Here is a 13,448-nt window from a genome sequence, read left to right on the forward strand (position 1 = left end):
CACCCTTGAGTTGTTTCCTTGTTTTTGTGTCCATGCACCTGTTCCTCTTTCAGAGCCCGCATCCCTCACCCTTGAGTTGTTTCCTTGTTTTTGTGTACATGTACCTGTTCCTTTCATAGCCCGCGTCCCTCACCTTTGAGTTGTTTCTCTGTTTTTGTGTCCATGCACCTGTTCCTTTCAGGGCCCGCGTCTCTCACCCTTGAGTTGTTTCCTTGTTTTTGTGTCCATGCACCTGTTCCTCTTTCCGAGCCTGCGTCCCTCACCCTTGAGTTGTTTCCTTGTTTATGTGTCCATGCACCTGTTCCTCTTTCGGAGCCTGCGTCCCTCACCCTTGAGTTGTTTCCTTGTTTTTGTGTCCATGCACCTGTTCCTTTCAGGGCCCGCGTCTCTCACCCTTGAGTTGTTTCCTTGTTTTTGTGTCCATGCACCTGTTCCTCTTTCAGAGCCCGCGTCCCTCACCCTTGAGTTGTTTCCTTGTTTTTGTGTCCATGCACCTGTTCCTCTTTCAGAGCCTGCGTCCCTCACCCTTGAGTTGTTTCCTTGTTTTTGTGTCCCTGTGCCTGTTCCTCTTTCAGAGCGCGCGTCCTTCACCCTTGAGTTGTTTCTCTGTTTTTGTGTAACAAACAATGAATGTCGCTGAATCCTGCTATCACTAGATTCCCCAATTGAGACACGCGGTGCCTTTCCAGCTCTTTACGCGTATGACTATGTACAGTAACACCGTAGTTCAATTTCACCTTGATTATGACAACTGTGTCTATGTTGGACTACCTACAAAATATCTATATTCCATCTACCACAAATAAATGCAAAATGTTCCAATTAGAGACAATTTCAAACTCCCAAAATAGCATTCTGCCTCTCATCATCTCTGCCAACACCACTGTCGCTCTCTACAGAAATATTTTCTTTTTAAAGCTACTTTTGTGATGTACTAGATCTGTCATGAGCCAGCGCCAGTGTTCCTCGTAGAAAAGGTAAAGAAATATGTCCCCATCATAAACCTCAGAACAATCAACAAAGAAAACTTTGTGCCCCCCCACCCACCACTCTCCCCACCCAGCAAACATGCTAATTGTAGGGGCAGGGCAATCAGGGGTGCACTCTGGAATAATATCCTTCTGGAGACCTCAGACACTAATGTTCAGAAAAAGGCTTGAAAAACCAGTCTCCTTTCTTATGAGTCGACTCAGTCCCTTACTACAACTCTAGTCCTTAACTCCTCAGCGCCAAGATACCACCCACAAGCAATAGCGGTGCTCTGCAAGATTCCATTAATAAATCATTTCACATTACATTTTATGGAGGGGAGGTGAGGAGGGGCAGATGTATAACCTTGTGCATTGCAGTCTCCCCGAACTGCAGGCAACCCCAGGGTCTCACTGAGTCTTCACTTGCAAGAAACTTCTTTAGCAAACTGTGTGCTGCTCTCATGCCGAATGTAAGCTCTTTCCAGAGTATATTCTTAAAAGCCCGCGATATTGCTTTTTCTTTTAGGTACGTGTGAAATTCCATGATGTGGCAATTTATTTCTCTGACGAAGAGTGGGAGCGTTTAGAAGCGTTTGAAAGAAAGATGTACAAGTCTGTGATGGAGAAAATCCACGCTGCCATCATCTCACTGGGTAAGGGACCTCATTGATGTGTGCACCCATTTCAGGCTTTTCAAAACCTCTTGAGCAATGCCACTCCCTCGGGTTATCATAAACCAAGAACTCCTTCAACGTCCAGCTAGACTACATGCTTGTAGCGTACATCCAAACCTCTTTGTAGTTCTTGCAGGGTACAGTGAATGTTCATTGAGCAATACACTGCTCCCTGGAACTAGTAGGAGAGCAGTGAATGTTTATTGGATCATACGCTGCTCGCTGGGACTGGTAGGAGAGCAGTGAATGTTCATTGGACGATGCGCTGCTCGCTGGGACTAGTAGGAGAGCAGTGAATGTTCATTGAGCAATACGCTGCTCCCTGGAACTAGTAGGAGAGCAGTGAATGTTTATTGGATCATACGCTGCTCGCTGGGACTGGTAGGAGAGCAGTGAATGTTCATTGGACGATGCGCTGCTCGCTGGGACTAGTAGGAGAGCAGTGAATGTTCATTGAGCAATACGCTGCTCCCTGGAACTAGTAGGAGAGCAGTGAATGTTTATTGGATCATACACTGCTCTCTGGAACTAGTAGGAGAGCAGTGAATGTTCATTGAGCAATACGCTGCTCCCTGGAACTAGTAGGAGAGCAGTGAATGTTCATTGGATGATACACTGCTCCCTGGAACTAGTAGGAGAGCAGTGAATGTTCATTGGATGATACACTGCTCCCTGGAACGAGTAGCAGAGCAGTGAATGTTCATTGAGCAATACGCTGCTCCCTGGAACTAGTAGGAGAGCAGTGAATGTTCATTGGATGATACACTGCTCCCTGGAACTAGTAGGAGAGCAGTGAATGTTCATTGAGCAATACGCTGCTCCCTGGAACTAGTAGGAGAGCAGTGAATGTTCATTGGATGATACACTGCTCTCTGGAACTTGTAGGAGTGCAGTGAATGTTCATTGGATGATACACTGCTCCCTGGAACTAGTAGGAGAGCAGTGAATGTTTATTGGACGATACACTGCTCCCTGGAACTAGTAGGAGAGCAGTGAATGTTTATTGAGCAATACGCTGCTCCCTGGAACTAGTAGGAGAGCAGTGAATGTTTATTGGATCATACGCTGCTCGCTGGGACTGGTAGGAGAGCAGTGAATGTTCATTGGATGATACACTGCTCTCTGGAACTAGTAGGAGAGCAGTGAATGTTCATTGAGCAATACGCTGCTCCCTGGAACTAGTAGGAGAGCAGTGAATGTTCATTGGATGATACACTGCTCCCTGGAACTAGTAGGAGAGCAGTGAATGTTCATTGGATGATACACTGCTCCCTGGAACGAGTAGCAGAGCAGTGAATGTTCATTGAGCAATACGCTGCTCCCTGGAACTAGTAGGAGAGCAGTGAATGTTCATTGGATGATACACTGCTCCCTGGAACTAGTAGGAGAGCAGTGAATGTTCATTGAGCAATACGCTGCTCCCTGGAACTAGTAGGAGAGCAGTGAATGTTCATTGGATGATACACTGCTCTCTGGAACTTGTAGGAGTGCAGTGAATGTTCATTGGATGATACACTGCTCCCTGGAACTAGTAGGAGAGCAGTGAATGTTTATTGGACGATACACTGCTCCCTGGAACTAGTAGGAGAGCAGTGAATGTTTATTGAGCAATACGCTGCTCCCTGGAACTAGTAGGAGCGCAGTGAATGTTCATTGGATGATACACTGCTCTCTGGAACTTGTAGGAGAGCAGTGAATGTTCATTGGATGATACACTGCTCTCTGGAACTTGTAGGAGAGCAGTGAATGTTCATTGGATGATACACTGCTCTCTGGAACTTGTAGGAGAGCAGTGAATGTTCATTGGATGATACACTGCTCTCTGGAACTTGTAGGAGAGCAGTGAATGTTCATTGGATGATACACTGCTCTCTGGAACTTGTAGGAGAGCAGTGAATGTTCATTGGATGATACACTGCTCTCTGGAACTTGTAGGAGAGCAGTGGATGTTCATTGGATGATACACTGCTCTCTGGAACTTGTAGGAGAGCAGTGAATGTTCATTGGATGATACACTGCTCTCTGGAACTTGTAGGAGAGCAGTGAATGTTCATTGGATGATACACTGCTCTCTGGAACTTGTAGGAGAGCAGTGAATGTTCATTGGATGATACGCTGCTCCCTGGAACTAGTAGGAGTGCAGTGAATGTTCATTGGACGATGCGCTGCTCCCTGGAACTAGTAGGAGAGCAGTGAATGTTCATTGGATGATACGCTGCTCCCTGGAACTAGTAGGAGAGCAGTGAATGTTCATTGGATGATACACTGCTCCCTGGAACTAGTAGGAGAGCAGTGAATGTCCATTGGATGATACACTGCTCCCTGGAACTAGTAGGAGTGCAGTGAATGTTCATTGGATGATACACTGCTCCCTGGAACTAGTAGGAGAGCAGTGAATGTTCATTGGATGATACACTGCTCCCTGGAACTAGTAGGAGAGCAGTGAATGTTCATTGGATGATACACTGCTCTCTGGAACTTGTAGGAGAGCAGTGAATGTTCATTGGATGATACACTGCTCCCTGGAACTAGTAGGAGAGCAGTGAATGTTCATTGGATGATACGCTGCTCCCTGGAACTAGTAGGAGAGCAGTGAATGTTCATTGGATGATACACTGCTCCCTGGAACTAGTAGGAGAGCAGTAAATGTCCATTGGATGATACACTGCTCCCTGGAACTAGTAGGAGTGCAGTGAATGTTCACTGTATGATACACTGCTCCCTGGAACTAGTAGGAGTGCAGTGAATGTTCATTGGACGATGCGCTGCTCTCTGGGACTCGTAGGAGTGCAGTGAATGTTCATTGGATGATACACTGCTCTCTGGGACTAGTAGGAGAGCAGTGAATGTTCATTGGATGATACGCTGCTCCCTGGAACTAGTAGGAGAGCAGTGAATGTTCATTGGATGATACACTGCTCCCTGGAACTAGTAGGAGTGCAGTGAATGTTCATTGGACGATGCGCTGCTCTCTGGGACTCGTAGGAGTGCAGTGAATGTTCATTGGATGATACACTGCTCTCTGGGACTAGTAGGAGAGCAGTGAATGTTCATTGGATGATACGCTGCTCCCTGGAACTAGTAGGAGAGCAGTGAATGTTCATTGGATGATACACTGCTCCCTGGAACTAGTAGGAGAGCAGTGAATGTCCATTGGATGATACACTGCTCCCTGGAACTAGTAGGAGTGCAGTGAATGTTCATTGGATGATACACTGCTCCCTGGAACTAGTAGGAGAGCAGTGAATGTTCATTGGATGATACACTGCTCCCTGGAACTAGTAGGAGAGCAGTGAATGTCCATTGGATGATACACTGCTCCCTGGAACTAGTAGGAGTGCAGTGAATGTTCATTGGATGATACACTGCTCTCTGGGACTCGTAGGAGAGCAGTGAATGTTCATTGGATGATACACTGCTCCCTGGAACTAGTAGGAGTGCAGTGAATGTTCATTGGATGATACACTGCTCCCTGGAACTAGTAGGAGAGCAGTGAATGTTCATTGGACGATACACTGCTCCCTGGAACTAGTAGGAGAGCAGTGAATGTTCATTGGATGATACACTGCTCCCTGGAACTAGTAGGAGAGCAGTGAATGTCCATTGGATGATACACTGCTCCCTGGAACTAGTAGGAGTGCAGTGAATGTTCATTGGATGATACACTGCTCCCTGGAACTAGTAGGAGAGCAGTGAATGTTCATTGGATGATACACTGCTCCCTGGAACTAGTAGGAGAGCAGTGAATGTTCATTGGATGATACACTGCTCTCTGTAACAAGTAGGAGTGCAGTGAATGTTCATTGGATGATACACTGCTCTCTGGGACTAGTAGGAGAGCAGTGAATGTTCATTGGATGATACACTGCTCCCTGGAACTAGTAGGAGAGCAGTGAATGTTCATTGGATGATACACTGCTCCCTGGAACTAGTAGGAGAGCAGTGAATGTTCATTGGATGATACGCTGCTCCCTGGAACTAGTAGGAGTGCAGTGAATGTTCATTGGATGATACACTGCTCTCTGGAACTAGTAGGAGTGCAGTGAATGTTCATTGGATGATACGCTGCTCCCTGGAACTAGTAGGAGTGCAGTGAATGTTCATTGGACGATACGCTGCTCTCTGGAACTAGTAGGAGAGCAGTGAATGTTCATTGGATGATACGCTGCTCCCTGGAACTAGTAGGAGTGCAGTGAATGTTCATTGGATGATACACTGCTCCCTGGAACTAGTAGGAGTGCAGTGAATGTTCATTGGATGATACACTGCTCTCTGGGACTCGTAGGAGTGCAGTGAATGTTCATTGGATGATACGCTGCTCCCTGGAACTAGTAGGAGTGCAGTGAATGTTCATTGGATGATACACTGCTCCCTGGAACTAGTAGGAGTGCAGTGAATGTTCATTGGATGATACGCTGCTCCCTGGAACTAGTAGGAGTGCAGTGAATGTTCATTGGATGATACACTGCTCTCTGGGACTCGTAGGAGTGCAGTGAATGTTCATTGGATGATACGCTGCTCGCTGGAACTAGTAGGAGTGCAGTGAATGTTCATTGGATGATACACTGCTCCCTGGAACTAGTAGGAGAGCAGTGAATGTTCATTGGATGATACGCTGCTCCCTGGAACTAGTAGGAGTGCAGTGAATGTTCATTGGATGATACACTGCTCTCTGGGACTCGTAGGAGTGCAGTAAATGTTCATTGGATGATACACTGCTCCCTGGAACTAGTAGGAGAGCAGTGAATGTTCATTGGATGATACACTGCTCCCTGGAACTAGTAGGAGAGCAGTGAATGTTCATTGGATGATACACTGCTCTCTGGGACTCGTAGGAGTGCAGTGAATGTTCATTGGATGATACACTGCTCCCTGGAACTAGTAGGAGAGCAGTGAATGTTCACTGTATGATACACTGCTCCCTGGAACTAGTAGGAGAGCAGTGAATGTTCATTGGATGATACGCTGCTCCCTGGAACTAGTAGGAGTGCAGTGAATGTTCATTGGATGATACACTGCTCTCTGGGACTCGTAGGAGAGCAGTGAATGTTCATTGGATGATACGCTGCTCTCTGGAACTAGTAGGAGAGCAGTGAATGTTCATTGGATGATACGCTGCTCTCTGGAACTAGTAGGAGAGCAGTGAATGTTCATTGGATGATACGCTGCTCTCTGGAACTAGTAGGAGAGCAGTGAATGTTCATTGGATGATACGCTGCTCGCTGGGACTGGTAGGAGAGCAGTGAATGTTCATTGGATGATACGCTGCTCGCTGGGACTGGTAGGAGAGCAGTGAATGTTCATTGTACAATATGCTGCTCTTAGGAGCGCAGTGAATATTCATTGGACAATACTGCTCTCTGGGACTCGTAGGAGCTCAGTGTATGTTCATTGGATAATATGCTACTCGTAGGAGCGCAGGGAATGTTCATTGGACAACACACTACTCTCTGGGACTCTGAGCACAGTGAATGTTCATTGGACGATACGCTGCTCTCTGGAACTTGTAGGAGCGCAGTGAATGTTCATTGGACAATACTGCTCTCTGGGACTCGTAGGAGCTCAGTGTATGTTCATTGGATAATATGCTACTCGTAGGAGCGCAGGGAATGTTCATTGGACAACACACTACTCTCTGGGACTCTGAGCACAGTGAATGTTCATTGGACGATGCGCTGCTCTCTGGAACTTCTAGGAGAGCAGTGAATGTTCATTGGACGATGCGCTGCTCTCTGGAACTAGTAGGAGAGCAGTGAATGTTCATTGGATGATACGCTGCTCGCTGGGACTGGTAGGAGAGCAGTGAATGTTCATTGTACAATATGCTGCTCTTAGGAGCGCAGTGAATATTCATTGGACAATACTGCTCTCTGGGACTCGTAGGAGCTCAGTGTATGTTCATTGGATAATATGCTACTCGTAGGAGCGCAGGGAATGTTCATTGGACAACACACTACTCTCTGGGACTCTGAGCACAGTGAATGTTCATTGGACGATACGCTGCTCTCTGGAACTTGTAGGAGCGCAGTGAATATTCATTGGACAATACTGCTCTCTGGGACTCGTAGGAGCTCAGTGTATGTTCATTGGATAATATGCTACTCGTAGGAGCGCAGGGAATGTTCATTGGACAACACACTACTCTCTGGGACTCTGAGCACAGTGAATGTTCATTGGACGATACGCTGCTCTCTGGAACTTGTAGGAGCGCAGTGAATGTTCATTGGACAATACTGCTCTCTGGGACTCGTAGGAGCTCAGTGTATGTTCATTGGATAATATGCTACTCCTAGGAGCGCAGGGAATGTTCATTGGACAACACACTACTCTCTGGGACTCTGAGCACAGTGAATGTTCATTGGACGATGCGCTGCTCTCTGGAACTTCTAGGAGAGCAGTGAATGTTCATTGGACGATGCGCTGCTCTCTGGAACTAGTAGGAGAGCAGTGAATGTTCATTGGATGATACGCTGCTCTCTGGAACTAGTAGGAGAGCAGTGAATGTTCATTGGATGATACGCTGCTCTCTGGAACTAGTAGGAGAGCAGTGAATGTTCATTGGACAATACTGCTCTCTGGGACTCGTAGGAGCTCAGTGTATGTTCATTGGATAATATGCTACTCGTAGGAGCGCAGGGAATGTTCATTGGACAACACACTACTCTCTGGGACTCTGAGCACAGTGAATGTTCATTGGACGATGCGCTGCTCTCTGGAACTTCTAGGAGAGCAGTGAATGTTCATTGGACGATGCGCTGCTCTCTGGAACTAGTAGGAGAGCAGTGAATGTTCATTGGACGATACGCTGCTCTCTGGAACTAGTAGGAGAGCAGTGAATGTTCATTGGATGATACGCTGCTCGCTGGGACTGGTAGGAGAGCAGTGAATGTTCATTGTACAATATGCTGCTCTTAGGAGCGCAGTGAATATTCATTGGACAATACTGCTCTCTGGGACTCGTAGGAGCTCAGTGTATGTTCATTGGATAATATGCTACTCGTAGGAGCGCAGGGAATGTTCATTGGACAACACACTACTCTCTGGGACTCTGAGCACAGTGAATGTTCATTGGACGATACGCTGCTCTCTGGAACTTGTAGGAGCGCAGTGAATGTTCATTGGACAATACTGCTCTCTGGGACTCGTAGGAGCTCAGTGTATGTTCATTGGATAATATGCTACTCGTAGGAGCGCAGGGAATGTTCATTGGACAACACACTACTCTCTGGGACTCTGAGCACAGTGAATGTTCATTGGACGATGCGCTGCTCTCTGGAACTTCTAGGAGAGCAGTGAATGTTCATTGGACGATGCGCTGCTCTCTGGAACTAGTAGGAGAGCAGTGAATGTTCATTGGACGATACGCTGCTCTCTGGAACTAGTAGGAGAGCAATGAATGTTCATTGGATGATACGCTGCTCGCTGGGACTGGTAGGAGAGCAGTGAATGTTCATTGTACAATATGCTGCTCTTAGGAGCGCAGTGAATATTCATTGGACAATACTGCTCTCTGGGACTCGTAGGAGCTCAGTGTATGTTCATTGGATAATATGCTACTCGTAGGAGCGCAGGGAATGTTCATTGGACAACACACTACTCTCTGGGACTCTGAGCACAGTGAATGTTCATTGGACGATACGCTGCTCTCTGGAACTTGTAGGAGCGCAGTGAATGTTCATTGGACGATACGCTGCTCTCTGGAACTTGTAGGAGCGCAGTGAATGTTCATTGGACAATACGCTGTAATATGGGACTCGTAGGATTGAAGTGTATGTTCATTGGATGATACGCTGCTCTCTGGAACTAGTAGGAGAGCAGTGAATGTTCATTGGATGATACACTGCTCCCTGGAACTTGTAGGAGAGCAGTGAATGTTCATTGGACGATCCGCTGCTCCCTGGAACTTGTAGGAGAGCAGTGAATGTTCATTGGACGATACGCTGCTCTCTGGAACTTGTAGGAGAGCAGTGAATGTTCATTGGATGATACACTGCTCCCTGGAACTAGTAGGAGAGCAGTGAATGTTCATTGGATGATACACTGCTCCCTGGAACTTGTAGGAGAGCAGTGAATGTTCATTGGACGATCCGCTGCTCCCTGGAACTTGTAGGAGAGCAGTGAATGTTCATTGGACGATACGCTGCTCTCTGGAACTTGTAGGAGAGCAGTGAATGTTCATTGGACGATGCGCTGCTCTCTGGAACTTCTAGGAGAGCAGTGAATGTTCATTGGACGATGCGCTGCTCTCTGGAACTTCTAGGAGAGCAGTGAATGTTCATTGGACGATGCGCTGCTCTCTGGAACTTGTAGGAGAGCAGTGAATGTTCATTGGACGATACGCTGCTCTCTGGAACTTGTAGGAGAGCAGTGAATGTTCATTGGATGATACGCTGCTCTCGGACTCAGAGCGCAGGGAATATTTGTGGAATGTTACACTGCTCTGGGACGTGCAGGAATGCAGTGAATGCTCGTGGAATGATAGAGTACTTTCAATGTAAGTGTGCAGTCACTGTTCAAGGGGTGATACCGTGCTTTATGGGGCCTGTAGGAGTACGATGAAAGCAAAAGGGCAAAATAAACCTGTCTGTAGAACCCATTGGAGAGCAGTGAATAGTGGGGGGATGTACAAGTTGCTATAGCGCTGCTTGGAGAACAGTGAATGACATTGGACTTTGTAACCTCGCTTCAGCGGCTGATGAGTACAGTGAACAGCACAGAGGAATATTTACGTACATTGAGCAGGCAGCATGCAGTGAATGTCTCCATGGAACACACGCCTCTCTTGAATAACTGCGGCAGTACAGGAGCCGTCCTAGGGGGTGATGCGCATCTCTGGTACCTGGTCTACTACAGCGAATGATCAAAGGGATTATAAAGCTTGCTTTCGAACCTCTTGGAGTATAGTGAATGGTATACGGTTCTATAAACAATCATTTAGTGGGGAAATATAACAACATAACGTGGTTTTAGGATTACAGTAAATGGTATTTTAGGTATAGACTTATACACACATTGAGGCGGGGAAAATAGGGAAATAAACAGCTTTACAGCACGTGACTTCAAAGGACAACTTACGTCTCTGTCTGGAGTGGCACTCTGAATGCACTGTGAAATAAACCCTATCCGTAGTATCAGAACTGTAAGTGTGTAGTAAAGTGTCCCCCACTTTTGCCTGACATGTGACGCAACCTGACTTGATGTGCCCTGGGTCCCTGCCAACCAGGTTCCCAGGGCCTGTGTGCTTTCCTGAAGTTGTACCTTTGTACCCACAATTAGCACATCCCTGGCCACGTGTAAGGCCCTTGTAAAAGGTACCAGGGGTACCAAGGGCACTGTGACCAGAGAAGGCCTCTAAGTGCTGCAACACTTATTGTGCCATCCTTAGATGCCCTGCACCCTAACACCCACTCAGAGAAAAGTGAAGCGTGACATGACACACATCCCTGTTTGAACACAAATGGGGCTGCTCCTAATCAAGTGACCTACAGGTCTCTAGAGATGCGTGACTGGTGGCGGCATCTTACAAAAAGTGAAGGGCTGGCCTCACACACCACCTGGTGTCATGCTTCATCATCGGCCTTCCTCGCCCTCTAAAAACTTGGTTTGGTAGAGGGCGGGCACACACCTGATGACAGGGATGCGCTTCTAAACTAAGTGGGGGTCCATGGGTAATGAAGGTGATCTAAAAACCATTACAGTTGTCATAAAGATTAGTTTTAATTAATTAGGCAACTGTATGGTATTAAAAAGAAGTGTGCGGTGACTCGGGAAATAATTATCCCTTCACCGTAGTGTTTGTGGTCAACATGTGTCGAACCGAGTTTTTAGAGGGCGAGGACGGCTTATGATGAAGCGTGACACCGGGTGGTGTGTGAGGCCAGTCCGTCACTTTTGTAAAATGCCCCCACCAATCACGCACCTCTAGACACCTGTAGATCACGTGACTAGGAGCAGCCCCCTTTGTGTTCAAATTTCGTGTTGTAGGCTAGCTAGCTCCTACCACACTGTGTTATACAACAGGGCTAGTGTGTTCTACACATCCCTGTTTGCCATGTGTGCAACCCATTGCCTGAGGGCTAGGTAAATCACCCCTCTAGCATTGTGCACTAGCCCTAAGGTGATGGTACAGTGGCAGGAGCCCCTTCCCCCTACAGTTTATATGTCCATTCGTGTAGAAAAGCCATAAAGAGTATATGGTCTAGGAGTTGCTCATTCGAATTCCACAGCTCCATAATGGCTTTACCTAAACTGGGGCGTTTGGTAGCAACCTTCTCAGCACATTAAACCCACACTGATGCCAGTGTGGGATTTAATGTAAAAAGCACTCAGAGGGGCTCTTAGAGATTGTATACAGAGGCAGCAACTGAATATGATCGCTACTGCAATACCCAGAAATGACAATACTTTCCATCCCCAGGCGGAAATTATATTCCAGAACCAACCGGACCATGTCCAGGTGCCTGGATCTTGGTGTAACATATGGGCAATTTTATGGAGTCTGGTTATAGCTGAATAAACAGACGGCGCGTTATTAGGAATGAAAATGCAGCAACTAGATCCGATGACTCTACAGGCCCCGCCCCTATCGGCCAGTATGACGTCAAGGACGAGACGATTCTGGAGCACGACAATTCTCATAAAGGATTGCTCTTCGGTTAAGTTACTTAGAGCAGAAGTAGTCTCGATCACTACTGCTTCAAGGGTTCTCGTTAATCTACGTATCAGTTTACTATTCACGACAGTACCTAAATAAGGGAAGACACCTTTATTGATATCTATGTATTGTTCTAGAGCAGTTTCAGTATAATCGACAATCGGGAGGTCTCTCTTGTGTCTAGTATGTACTAGGTGGGAATTCCTATGGTAATCAGGTGGGGCTAGAAAAACTGGTGGCAGTAGGAAGGCAATGTAACAGGTTCCCTCCCAATCGAGGGGCAGACGAACATATGCGGTCTGACCACAAACAAAATAAGAATGACGTGAAGCTTTAAAAATAGATTTCCTACTGTCACTATACTTGACAATAGTAGTACAATCACTATGGCCTACATGTACGGAACCATTCTTTCGGACACATAATTCGCCTTTAACTGGTAGTACTGACATAGCAGGTAAGTCTGGAGTAGTATCAGACTGAACATTCAGGACCATGAAATTCGAAGAATAATTACCTAAATTATAAACTTCATTTTCTAGATCTAACCCTGTTCTGTGGGGAAGACCTTGCTTGTCTGGAAAACATGTACTGTTAAGAAAAGACATATCTGTTGAGGATGACGTTAACGTGGACCATGCTCCACACGAACCATTATGTGAAAATGGATAAGGAAAGAGTGGCAGAACTCCCTTCGGTGTCTGGAAAGGGGGGAGTCGACCACACACCCAACAATTAGTGGCATTGTTGGTCTGGTGTGAATAATGTAACATGCGGATAAAAGAATTATTTCGCATAGCGAGACGATAAGAGAGTTCATGAGGAGGCAGATCACTAAACGTGTGCTCTACTGTAGCATTAGCAGACTTATTTACATGAGAAACTGGAAAATACAAATAAAATGCATAACCTGTGCAGGTAATCATAAGGCTGAAAAACAATATGAAACTTAGAAAAACGATACATCGGATTGAGTTTTGACTAACTCTCTCACTATGGGGGTCTATTATATACATGTCAGAAACCGGTCTAACCGTTTCACCTAGGGGAGGACTTAGACAATCAAACTGGCTGACTTATTTTACTAGACCTTAATTTGAGCTTATACTCCTGTTGCGGAGTTTTCTCTAACGGGGAGGGTTCAATATC

The 13,448-nt window shown here is 46.4% G+C and overlaps 1 protein-coding gene across 1 annotated transcript in view; it reads left to right on the plus strand.

Annotated features, from left to right (window-relative positions):
• Positions 1–13,448, plus strand: part of LOC144764111 (uncharacterized) — a 181,368-nt gene that overhangs the window by 18,689 nt on the left and 149,231 nt on the right. Inside the window, exon 3 of the mRNA XM_078650280.1 lies at positions 1,498–1,624. Coding sequence (XP_078506406.1) covers positions 1,498–1,624 — 127 coding nt within the window. The remainder of the gene's footprint in view (positions 1–1,497; positions 1,625–13,448) is intronic.

Source organism: Lissotriton helveticus, chromosome 6 (genome assembly GCF_964261635.1).
Source record: "Lissotriton helveticus chromosome 6, aLisHel1.1, whole genome shotgun sequence".
Taxonomy (NCBI): Eukaryota; Metazoa; Chordata; class Amphibia; order Caudata; family Salamandridae; genus Lissotriton; species Lissotriton helveticus.